Source organism: Lycium barbarum, chromosome 10 (genome assembly GCF_019175385.1).
Source record: "Lycium barbarum isolate Lr01 chromosome 10, ASM1917538v2, whole genome shotgun sequence".
Classification (NCBI taxonomy): domain Eukaryota; kingdom Viridiplantae; phylum Streptophyta; class Magnoliopsida; order Solanales; family Solanaceae; genus Lycium; species Lycium barbarum.
The window spans coordinates 46,083,441-46,095,966 of NC_083346.1; the positions used below are offsets into that span (position 1 = coordinate 46,083,441).

Genomic DNA, 12,526 nt, shown 5'->3' on the forward strand with positions numbered 1-12,526 from the left:
TTCTTTTAAAACTCAATCTTCTGATTCTGTTTCATTGTTTTGCATATGCACCAAGTTGAATTTTTGATCTTTTTCTTTTGGGTTTGTGTTTATGATATGAAAAACCCTTCTATTTATATTTTAAAACTCAATCTTGATTTCGTTTTATAGCTTTGTATAAGTTGAGTTTAATTTGTGTGCTTATTTTTGTTGTATGAATTTCTCTTTGTTTAGTTTTCGACAATTTGTGCTATCTATTTTATGGGTATGTGCTTAGGATCAGAAAGACCTTTTTATTGTTGAGATTTTCAGAGCCAAATAGGGACATGTCCTATTACTCCTATTGCCATTTTTCTATTTTACATCTGAAAAGGTTTCGACTAAATCCATTTATACCTCATAGCCTGTCTACTCTCTATTGTCATTTGCATTTAGCATACCTGGAAAATAAGAGCATATGGGAAGAAAAACCACAATTTTTGTTTTACTTTTGTCAAGGATAATAAAAATATTCGTTACAACCTAAAGAATAAATGCACCGATAATGAGACTTATTGTTAAAGCAGAATTAAAACAATTCAAACTAGTAAGAAAAAGGAACGTATTCATGTTTTAGGAACCAACATTTTAATTACAAGTTAATTTTTAATATTTTATGCATCTTAACACCATCTGATTGTATAGTGCAATGCATTAACGGATAAAGGAGCCGAGGTCCACTAGAAATTGCAACCTTAGAGTTCAACCTAGTTGTGCGCATCTGATCGTAACAAGTTGTGTGCACCTTAGTTTTTTCTTATCTTTTTTCCTTTCTTAATCTAATTGTTATGTACTTTCTAAGGTTATGGCACCTAGTAAGCAATGGATGCAACTTGTTGATAATCGGCTCGATGAAGCCTACTTAATTGGGGTGCAAAAGTTTTTGGATTATGCTTTTTGGAAAACAGGAGAAGAATATGAAATACGATGTCCATGTGTCAAATGTTGTAATACAACTTTGGGAACCCGTGAGACAGTTGAGACACATTTGAATGTTTATGGAATAATTCAAAATTATACTTTTTGGTATCACCACGGGGAAACTTTAGGTGAGCCCCTATCAGAATCTGAAGATGAAGATGGTGATGAAGCAGAAGAATGCGAGAGTGAAGATGAAGTACAAGAATTGTTGAGAGATTTATATCCTAATCTTGATGGAGAAACCACGCACACTGATTGTGACGATTTACTTGAGGAGGAACCAAATGTTGAAGCAAAAAATTTTTACAACCTATTGAAGGATTTCGAGCAGCCATTGTACCAAAATTCAAAAGCTTCAAAACTGTCCTCTTTGATTAAATTGCTTCATATCAAAAGTATGGGCCGTTGGAGTAACGAGTCATTTACGATGTTATTAAAAATGTTAAAAGAGGAGTTGTTGCCTGATGGTACCAATTTTCCAAACTCATATTATGAGGCAAAGAAGATAATTCAAGACCTTGGGTTATCTTACATCAAGATTGATGCTTGTACTAATGATTGCATGTTATACTGGAAGGAGGACAAGTTACTCGATTCTTGCAAATTTTGTGGTGCATCCAGATGGAAAATAGATACACATAGCGGGGAGACAAGAAATAAAAAAGGTAAAAAGATAGCATCAAAGACTTTGCGCTATTTTCCATTAAAGCCCAGGCATCAAAGATTGTTTATGTCTAGAAAGACATCTACTCTAATGACATGGCATAATGATAAAAGAGTTGATGATGGAATAATGAGGCACCCAGCTGATTCGATGGCATGGAAGTCATTTGATGAACTTCATCCTTCATTTGCGGCCGAGCCTCGTAATATTCGACTTGGACTTGCTAGTGATGGATTTCAGCCATTTCGGAATTCAAAAACCTCATATAGCATTTAGAGCGAGATTGAGATAGCCATATTGAGGATGCGTATATTCCATAAAAGGTAAACAACTAGAAAATTCGGCACCATGACGTGGCAGTCGCTCATCAAAGAGACCTGATGGCAGCCAGTCATTCAACTTTAAGAGTTGAGGCCACCCATAACTGTCAAAACGACCCTCCATGTATCCTTTGAAAAACTGGTGTATGTTCATTTCCAACTTACACCAATTTAAGCAATTTAAAACATCAGTAGCTTTCTTGGTTTCTTGGTTTGTCGACAAGCACGCCACATTACCATAGGTTGCCAGCTCAATCCCAATGCATTATCAAGAACGTTAGTTACCACAACTGGTTAACCCTTAAGCATATGGAGCTGAAAATGCCTGAAATTTGCACGCCGAGTATCCACAGCTGCTGGACAAAATACATAGTTATCATCAGAATTTGCTCGAGCAGCTGCCTTACGTAGCTTGCCACCATTTGCACCCTTAGATTTTGAACAGGAGTAGTGCAGTTCTGAATCATTATGCATTTCCTTCAATTTACACTTTCGTGCTATTTCTTTAGCTTTCTGTAACAGCTGTTATATCCAATTCTCAGAAAATATACATCTCAACTTTAAGGTTCCTTTACTGCAACCTCCCATATCTTTGGGTGGGCAAGGAATGATACCATCTTCCTTGGCTTTCCAGTTAGATGCCATTGCCCCTTTGGTCTTATCCCTTATTTTAACTTCAGTAGTTCCATTCTTAGCGGAAGAAGTTATGCTACAACCTTTACCATACATTTTCCATATGTTGCCATTGCACCTACACAACAAAAAACCAATAACATCACAAAAAAAAAAAAAAAAAACCTTTGCTGCCTGAAGTGCAGCACCTGTTTCCTGCCAAAAACAAAATATTTTGTGTTTCAGGAACATATATTGCTTTAAGAAGAGTCTTTTGCTGTACAAGAGACTTAACATCTACAGTTTATGTAAAAAATTTAGTTGGGAACATATTGTAGCAGTAGCATGTTTCTCTTTAAATGGGAAACGACGCCTTAAGTTCAAACACTTCCATTATGCTTGACACAGTTATTATTTTAGTTGCGTTTTGGTTAATGCGTCCCGAAGTTTTTCTAATTAATTTTTTTTTATACTCCTGCAGGCTCGATGATTTTGTTGGATAACACCTAATGAATTTAGATTGCTTTTGGGGTAAGCGGTATAACCACTACTAGTGTAACATTTACATATATTATCTCTCCATACCAGCTGAAATTTTTGCAGTAGTACAGTAACAAAGGCTAGCTGTACAATTTTCTGGCTGTCATTGCATTTGAAACACATAATAAACCTCATTCCAGCATACCCTTCACATGGACATTGAAAACTATCAATAGGAATTCCTTCTAGAAATGGCCTAAACTTCCCTTGTTCATGCAATGTCACTACTTCTTCAGCTCCACCAATATATCTTCCTTTAATAAACAACCTTGGTGGCACCACTTTCCCATCCATAATTCTCCATAACTCTTCCTTAAACTCAGAATGCATCGAAATATCCCTCTCGAAGAACATAACACGAAAATTCTCTAATAGAAATCGAATACTATGACAGTCCTCGAAAGTTTTTCGTATCTCTCTAAGACCTGTTGTGTACAGAATCACTGAATCACATCCTCCTGGTGGACACTTTTCTTCAAACTCCAATAAGGGGTCTATAGTTTCCTCGATTTTTCGAGTTTTTAAAGGCGGTTCCTTTTCTTCATCATCTTCTTCTTCTTTTCTTTCTTCTAGTGGTTTGAAAATCTTTTCCTCAATCTTGGCTTTTCTCTCTGCTTCTTGAGCTTTAACAACCATGAATGCTTCCTCAAATGCAGCAAGAAGATTTGGATCAAAAAGTGTACCCAAATCCAAATCAGGCCGCCTAAAATTCAACACGTCAAAGTCTAATAAAGGGGTAAAAGAATTCCCATCAAAACTCTCATTTTTTGGCTTCAGTGGGCTACAATTCTCAACATTTTCTCTCAAAGGTTGAGACTTTTTCACATTTGTAGCAGGCCTTATGTTCTCTTTATCGTCGATTTCGTCTTCTTCAACCTCCATTTCTTGATCTTCGAGGTCTTTCATTAGCTCAGAAACATCAATAATCTCAGCTTCTTGATCTTGTACAACATTCTTTTTGGGATCTTCATGGAGTTGGACAGGTGTTAATGGAGATTGACAATGAAACTGAGAATTTGTTGATTTTGGTGGTGAAGTATACTGAATATACCCATCTGATGCATTTGAATGAAGGATTCTTTCTGGTTTTAAATACCCAATTGTTTTGATTGTCTTTAGTTTCTTGAGTAGTTTTCCTTTCATGGTCTTCATTTTCTTGAAATTCTCAACAAATTTATTTCAGATTTTCAAATTCTGAAACATTATGCTTGAAATAGTTATTATTTTAGTTGCGTTTTGGTTAATGCGTCTCGAAGTTTTTCTAATTAATTTTTTTTTATACTCCTGCAGGCTCGATGATTTTGCTGGATAACACCTAATGAATTTAGAATGCTTTGGGGTAAGCTGTATAACCACTACTAGTGTAACATTTACATATATTAATTATCTTACTAATAGTTATTCAGTCTTTTCAAATTTTGTACTTACAGGTTTTGAAGATCAAAGTTACAAGTCAAGATGCATTATTTTGCTAGAAATATTTTGTAGAACTCAATATAATAGTCTAGCTCGAGGTGTTAGCAATGTCTTTTTGTTAAGGTGTCAAGCAAATATTGAAACTAACATCATGGGATGTTAACCATTTTATTGTAATTAATAACTAGCTCTTTTCCTCTCTCTCTCTCTATATATATATAAGATTTTTATATGTATTTTTTTCAATATCCATTTGAAATTTATTGATAAAAATAACTTTTTTGGATATCGAGCTTTAGGAACCACTCGTGATGAATAAAAGACCAGAAATATAAAATTAGTACAATTATTTCAAATAAAGACCAGAAATGCTCGTCTCTAAAGATAATCTAGGACCAGTAACGGCTGGTCGCTAAAAAGGTTTAACGACCAAACAATATTTATTTTTCATGATATTAATCATTCATTAGGGACCAGATATGTAGTCTCTAAAATGCAATAACGATGAGATATATAGACCGTCCCCAAAAACGTTTTACGACCAGATTTTTAAACCAGTCGCTATTGGCCTTTAGCGGCGGAGGCTATTACGACGGGTGGCGACCAGAATATTCCCGTCGTAATTTCCTCTTTTGGGACCAGATTTGGACTTTTAGGGACCAGATTTCCCTTCCTTAAAGGCCATTTTTCTTGTAGTGTCACACGAGTTAGGAGAATTCCTAAAAGTATTTCTCTAACTGCATGATCTAGCGTATGAAAGAAGTGACACAATCCTGGATGTCTTAGTGGTAAACTATTTATATGTGTAGGGCCTCACACATATAAAAATGACCCCACTGGACACGATTTCATAGACTCCCTAAGACATTTCAACCTAGGCTCTGATATCAAGCTTTGTCACGCCCCGAACCATGGCCTGGGCGTAACACGACACTCGATGCCTGACTGCATACGACCGAGAGAACCACATGGCTTGCTGAATCAACATGGGGTATAAACATGAGCGAAATATAACATGAAACATGATGAGCCTTAACAAAACATGAGAAGTCATAATATATTTAATAAAATACTTATATAAAAGTGAATACATAAATATCATGAACTAAGTCAGAGATGGCTACACAACTCTGAGTATTGACATAACTGACTGACTAGTCTATGAAACCTCTATCATTAATCTGAACTGTAAAATATATTTGCTGGGACAAGTCCCCCAGCATACCTTAACTTGCTAAACGTTACATGAAAATAAATAAGGATAACACCCCGAATAAGATGGCGCTCACTAACAAGCTAATACGAGCAAATCCTACTGAGTAGATACGGTGTCCTGTAAATTCGTACCTACATCGTGAAATGCAGGCCCCCGGACAAAAGAAAAGGAACGTCAGCACATTGAATGTATTGGTATGTAAAGCAACTGAATGAAATAAGCATGGTACATGAAATAACATGATAAGAGCTGAAACTGAAACTTAAACCTGGTCATGAGCATGAACATGAATACATATGTAAATAACATGAGTAAAAATATCTGTGGGAGAGCATTAGTATAACCGACATGTAACCACCACATTAGTACGTGGCATCTGATCTCTGCCCGATCAACTAAGCCATCTTGTACCTTGTCGGAGTATAAGACATGAATGGATCCAAAATCCCTCAATGGGAATATATGAAGGAATAGTTCTACTAGGCGGAGCGATCCTTATCCTACGTTGGCATATGTAGTTTCAGGGATAAAACCTTCTTGGCAATCTGTGCAACTCCCAAAAATATGAACATGATATAGTTGGCTGAGAATCCCATGCATTTCATAAAAACATGACTTGTATTATAACATGGATAAGGTTATATAAATTATTTGTATGAAAACGTGTGGACATGTAGGATATTCATGAAAGTGAGCATAATATTTAATATCTTGCACGTAGGAACCCGCGGAATGCAATATATGGGTTTTCATGGATTACGGATGGATTCCCAATAACCAAAATAGAAGATTAGGAATACTATAATGAACTAGTAATATAACATAGTATATCATGGTACATGGACTTAGGGTTTATCATGAACTTGTCTAAAAACCCTAGTTTTGGTGAACACTTATATAATCATGGAAGAGAATTGTGTGGGGAAGGACAAAGATGTTCTCACACGTAGATATAAGCCCTACATACCTGGTAATACTCCAAAACTTGTATCAATAATCTAAATGTTACACCTCGTGGTTTTGCACGTTGAGATTCGTTAGATACTAGTTGTTCAATTGTAAACACTGGAGTTATTTCTAGGACATGTGAGATTATATGCGCCTACCTTATGGTTATGATGGTTTAAGTTCATGTAAAAGGTCGTGGAAGGTTTGGAGGACAAGTGAGTGAAGGAAATTATGTTGTTGGAACTTTAGAGAAAAGATGGGCAAGGTTTGTACAATAATTTTGGTCTAAATTGAGGAAGGAATAGATCCTAGTATATTAGGAGTTTTAAAGTGAAATAAAAGCCTAAATTCAAGTTCGAGAAATCTAGTTTCCAGCGCAACAAATTGTGCGTCGATCCGACATCGGAATCAAACGTTATGAGTATTTTAAGATGGACTGCCAGAGCAGGGATTAACCCTGCGTGAACGTGCCTTGGAGTAGCACGAACGCGAAGGGAAGCCACTGGGCAGCTCTTCGCGAACGTGCCCAAGGTGGCATGAACGCGAAGGGCAAAAATTGAGCCTGTGCAAACTGACTCTAAACCAATATACAAGGAGATTTACCCCCTTATTTTCATCCAAACACCCCCCAAAAATATCCCAAATTCTCTGGAATATGCTTCTAACTTTCACCCATAAATTTTAGCCTAAATCAAGTGTAATTTCGGGATTTAGGTCCGGATAGCTTATAGTTGTGATCATAGTATCATATTACGGTGAATCGTGGCTTGAAATCAAGGTGAATATTGAAGATATTGCGGTTCTAGTGGGAACAAGGTATGAATCTCTCCTTATTGATATTGATTTAGATTTTTTACAGAGATAGAGCTATTAAATGATCGTATAATGAATTTGTTGGTTGAGAAATCGAATAAACATCATGTGGGATGTTTTATGGACTACTTTGGTATTGGTGATGATGTTGTTGATGTTGGTGTTGTTGTTTTTGTTGTTGGTTGTGGTATTGTGATTTTGGGCTAGGGATATAAAAGGGGAGATGCTTCCCGAATTTCGACAGATTCTAAAAGAATTTAATTTGAAGGCTTAAGCTAAGCATATGACGATAAGCCTAATAATAGTATGAATTCTCTTGAATGTAGATTTACGAGCTTGGGAGGATAAGCGTTAAGTAGTTAAGGAGACCGAAAAGGTATGTTAAGGCTAATCCCTTTCTTTCTAAAGGCAAGATTCTCTTCTCATGAACTCATACATGTTTTCTATAATATTCTTGTTCCCAAAAATGCTAGAAGTTCATAATTCTCAAAGCTCTTATGATGTTAAAGACAGATGTTTTCTATGATGATAATGATGATGATGATGATGATCCTATTCTAGAGATTCCAAAACTTATGGATTTGAGGCTATTATGAGATTATTGAGCTTATTTCATGATTTTATTGGTCTTATTCATTGTTGTTGAACTCACCTTATGATAATTGTTCCTTCAAGGTGAGATATAGAAATGATGATTATTCTATTACATAAATCGGAGGTTACCGACCTTACGTCACTTCGATAAAGTAGTAGCTTCTATTTGGGCTCTCATGCATGCTACTTATATTATATATGTGTATTATGTATGTATATATGGGATATGAGAAAAAGGGTGAGGCGTTATATACGCATAACCACCTGATCAGTTGGTATACTATGATATCGTCCCGGACGAGGGATACTGGATGTGGGATATATAGGTATGGATCGTGATGTTCGTTCCGCGGCAATATATATAATGATGATATGATATATGGATCAGGCTGCACGATCCGCAACAATACAATATACTTATGGATCGGGCTGCACGTTCCGCAACACTATTATGCTATATATGCATGAAAAATGTTTACTTTAAAAGGCTAAGTGTGCATGGTATCCGCCTTAATAGGCAAATAGGTGTACAGGTTATTCCTTTATTCCATGTTATATTCCATATCTCTTGTTATGTTATTATTCATACCTTACATACTCGGTACACTGTTCTTACTGATGTCCTTTCTTGTAGACGCTGCATTCATGCCCGCAAGAAAGCGGGGAGATGGATCATATCCTTAGGAGCTTCACTAGCAGAGTCTCAGGAGCGCTCTGTTTGCTTCAGAGCTACAGTTTATTCGTACTACTCTTTGGTATATATACTTGGGCGTGGCGGGATCCTGCCCCGTCTTTATGGACTCTTGTATTCTATATAGAGGCTCGTAGACAGATGTGTGTAGCCATAAGTTCCATATCATTTTCAGTTATATTGTCGTATAATATTTTGGTAGTGTCAGCTTTTGTTTATTGGCATAGTGCTAATGAGTATATAGAGATGTGCCACTATCTTGTGATATACACCCTTATAGATTGTGATACCCATGAGCTGGCTTTGTCACCCACCTAGAAATGACTATGAGATGTATGTTCAGAAGTGCTCGGGGGGTTAGCACCGAGTGCCCATCATGACCCTCCTATTGGGTCGCGACAAAAGTGGTATCAGAGTAGTTCGTCCTAGGGTAATGCTACGAGCCGTGCCCAGTAAAGTCTTGTTTATGGGTGTGAAGCGCGCCACACTTATAAGCAAGAGGCTACGGGGTATTTAGGAATGATTGACCTTTCTTACTTATCTTAGATTATGCGATAGAGCTATGTTATCAGGACTCCCTTTTTCCTAATCGTGTGTTATAATTTCAGCGATGCCTGTGAAGAGGAAAGCTACAGTGGCCTAGAAGGGAAAGACTGTGGCCGGAAAAAGGACTAAACGGGAGCCACCGACAGAGATAGAAGAAGGTGAGTCTCATAATGAGGTTCCATCTCGGACCACTCCTATTCCACCCATTTCAGAGGAGCATGAAGGGGCCTCAGCTCCAGCTCCGGTACCTCCAGTTCCTCCACCAGATGCTTCAGGTCAGGAGATGAGGGAGGCCATTTAGTTGCTGACCCAGTTAGTCGCCGCTGAGGCACATCAGCAGGGTACGGGCCAGGGTGATAGATCGGTTAGTATAAGAGCCTATGATTTTATTAGCTTGAACCCTCCAGAATTATATCGATCAAAACTGGATGATACATGCTTCCGATACTGAGTAAGTTGAATTGGCTTCTTATAGATTGTGGGATGTGGCCGTCCATTGATACAACACTTGGATATTTTCTAGAGGGGAAATGCAACTCCTCGGTATGGCAAGAGTTCGTAGATGCCTTCCTACGACATTATTTTCCGCCAGAGATTCGACAGGCCCGAGCTGATAAGTTCTTGAATATTAGGCAAGGGAATATGAGTGCTTAAGAGTACAGTATTCGCTTTAATTCCCTGGCTAGGTATGCTTCCGCCATAGTAGCCGATATGGGGGACCGTGTACACCGGTTCGCAAGTAGTTTGGGGCCACATTTGATTAATGAGTGCTTGACGGCCTCACTTCAGGATGGGATGGATATTGCTTGTATTTAGGCCCATGCTCAGAATTTGGAGGAATAGCAGCGACTGCAATGGGGTGAGCGTGATTCTGATAGAGCGTATAATAAAAGGGCCAGATCTTCCAGTGCTGCCAGTGAATATAGAGGAGGGCAGAGGCAGCCGTATTCAAGGTATTCAGGTCCATCCGTGGCTAGTGCACCTCCTTAATTTTTCGGCAAGAGATTTGATCGCCCTATTTATTTCGGATCAGGTCAGAGCTCCAGAATTTCAAGTTCCCAGTATCAAGGTAATTCCAGCCAGATGAGATCACTCTTACCACGGTGCAATCAATGTGGTAGGCCGCATTCGGGACAGTGCCGCCTAGGCTCAGACGCTTGTTATGCCTGCGGACGGATTGGTCATATGATGCGTGATTGTCCATTGAGGAATCGCAGAGATAAGGTTTAGCCCATGGGATCAGCATTCGGTTCTTCATCGGCCGTATGTCCTGTGGGGCATGGTTCGCAGGAACCAGCAGGTCGTGGTAGAGGCAGAGAAGGAGCATCCAATTCAAGCGGCCCTCAAAACTATATCTATGCACTAGCTGGACGACAGGATCTTGATGTAACACCCCGTACCTTTAACCTAAGCTTTGACCATGATCCTAGACTTAGAAAACCAGATAAAGAATGGGGGAATTGGAAATTTCCTCTTCAGCTGTAAGATGGTGGTTTACACCCATGAACATTGACCGTATTTCAGTTTACGGGCCGTAAATCAAATCGTAAACTGGTAATTGAATGTCATATGGTTAAATACGGATCGTATTTCACAATACGACCCGTATTTGAAATCGTAAACTGAAACCAAGGATTTCTGAGCATTCTGGAATTTGGCAATTTGATGTCAAATGGTTAAATACGGACCGTATTTTAAAATACGGCCCATATTTCAAAATGTATTTGGCATTTGGGAAAACTTCCTTCATGAAAGTTGTAGAGCTTTGAAATACCTTTCCAACGGTATATTATGGGGGTCAAACGGACATCTGTGCAAAGCGTTATGGCCATTTTACTGAAGAGAGGCAGTGCCGTCCGTATTTCAAAATACGGCCAGTATTTCAAAATACGGCCCGTATTTCAAAATACGGCCAGTATTTAATTGGGCCGAAAATCTAATTTTTCCAGAACAGTATATATTCATCCATATCAGTTCAAATCATTATTTTTCATTCCTTCAAGCCCTAGAACGACCTCCTACCCTCTTGCATCATCAAGAACACCAAGGTAAGCCTACTCTAATTACTCCAAATCAATTCTAATACCTATCCTTGTAATCTAAACAAGAAATCATCATTCCAAAACTAGGGTTTTCAAGAAAACCTATCTCAAGGTTCAAGAATTCAAGATTTTGGAAACCTTCTTCAAAGCTCAAGTCTTTAATTCAAGTTTTGGAGCAATTAAGGTATGTAGAACTTCCATCCACATGTGGGAATCTCTACGTTCTTCCCCATGCTCCGTTTCTTGATATCCATGAAGTTCAAACCCTAGGGCATTAAACCCAACATATTGGTAGCCCATATTTATGTATTTATGTACATGAATTTTGTATCTATATTCGTTATTGTATTCCTAATTTTCCATTACGGTTATTAGGAACCCTAGCTTAATCCATGAATCATGAATTCTTCCTCATGTGTTCTCATTATGTTTATATGAAACTTTATGATTTTATGTAGCAAGGAGGCAACACCTTCATTATGCAGTTTGGATCCTTACATGCTTATTATTACTTAAATCTCATATCCCTGGCAAGGTTGTGAGTGTTCTGCTGGTAGGACGCAAGTACCAGACCATGTTGTCGGTTATACTATAGCATTCCCCACGTTACAAGTAGTTTTACATACAAGTATTTCTATTGATTTACTATTTTAAGATTTTACTCACGTTTCATGCTCATGTTCAAGTTACATTCAGTTTCAGTTCATGTCCTATATCTATGTTGTGCCATGTTCTTCGTTTCAGCAGGTTTTACATACTAGTACTATTCACCATGTACTAACGTCCCTTTGCTCGGGGCCTGCACTTCACGGTGCAGATACTAGTTTTCAGGAGCATACACCTGCGCAGTAGGATCACTTCAGTTATCAGCTTATTGGTGAGCCCCACTCCTCTCGGGGTTCAACATGGAGTCTGCATTAGTATTCAGCTTATGGTAGTCCAGGGCCATGTCCTGGTAGTTAGTATTCAGACATGTTTTAGAGGTTTCATAGACAGATGTTAGTTCACAAAGTCAGTTATGTTTTCGTGTGTGCATACTATTACGTTTTCATGATTTTTCATGCTATGAGATAACTTCAAGACTTTATTCCGCAAATTACATTTTCATGATTCATTTAAATTGCATCATATAGATTATATTGTTTTAATGCCCATGTTGACAAGCAAGCCATGAGGTTCGTTCGG

At 38.0% G+C, this 12,526-nt stretch overlaps 1 protein-coding gene and 1 long non-coding RNA gene across 2 annotated transcripts; one reads left to right on the top strand and one right to left on the bottom strand.

Moving 5' to 3' along the window:
* Positions 1-2,884: 2,884 nt before the first annotated feature.
* On the top strand, positions 2,885-4,690 carry LOC132612618 (uncharacterized). The gene is made up of 3 exons (XR_009571906.1): positions 2,885-3,066; positions 4,366-4,414; positions 4,506-4,690. It is a non-coding gene; the product is annotated as an uncharacterized LOC132612618 (long non-coding RNA).
* LOC132615136 (uncharacterized) lies at positions 3,107-4,266 on the bottom strand. The gene is made up of 2 exons (XM_060329712.1): positions 3,206-4,266; positions 3,107-3,155 (listed from the first exon to the last, which is right to left on the bottom strand). The coding sequence occupies exons 1-2, from the start codon at positions 4,225-4,227 to the stop codon at positions 3,107-3,109; spliced, it is 1,071 nt and encodes a 356-aa protein (XP_060185695.1). The 5' UTR covers positions 4,228-4,266.
* Positions 4,691-12,526: the final 7,836 nt, after the last annotated feature.

What these genes read in the sequence shown, in the direction of transcription:
- LOC132615136 (XM_060329712.1), bottom strand. Translation starts at nt 4,227, where the DNA reads ATGAAGACCATGAAAGGAAAACTACTCAAGAAACTAAAGACAATCAAA. An exon ending in GAAGGGTATGCTGGAATGAG is followed by an intron (nt 3,156 to 3,205) that starts GTTTATTATGTG and finishes TTGTACAGCTAG; the next exon opens with CCTTTGTTACTGTACTACTG.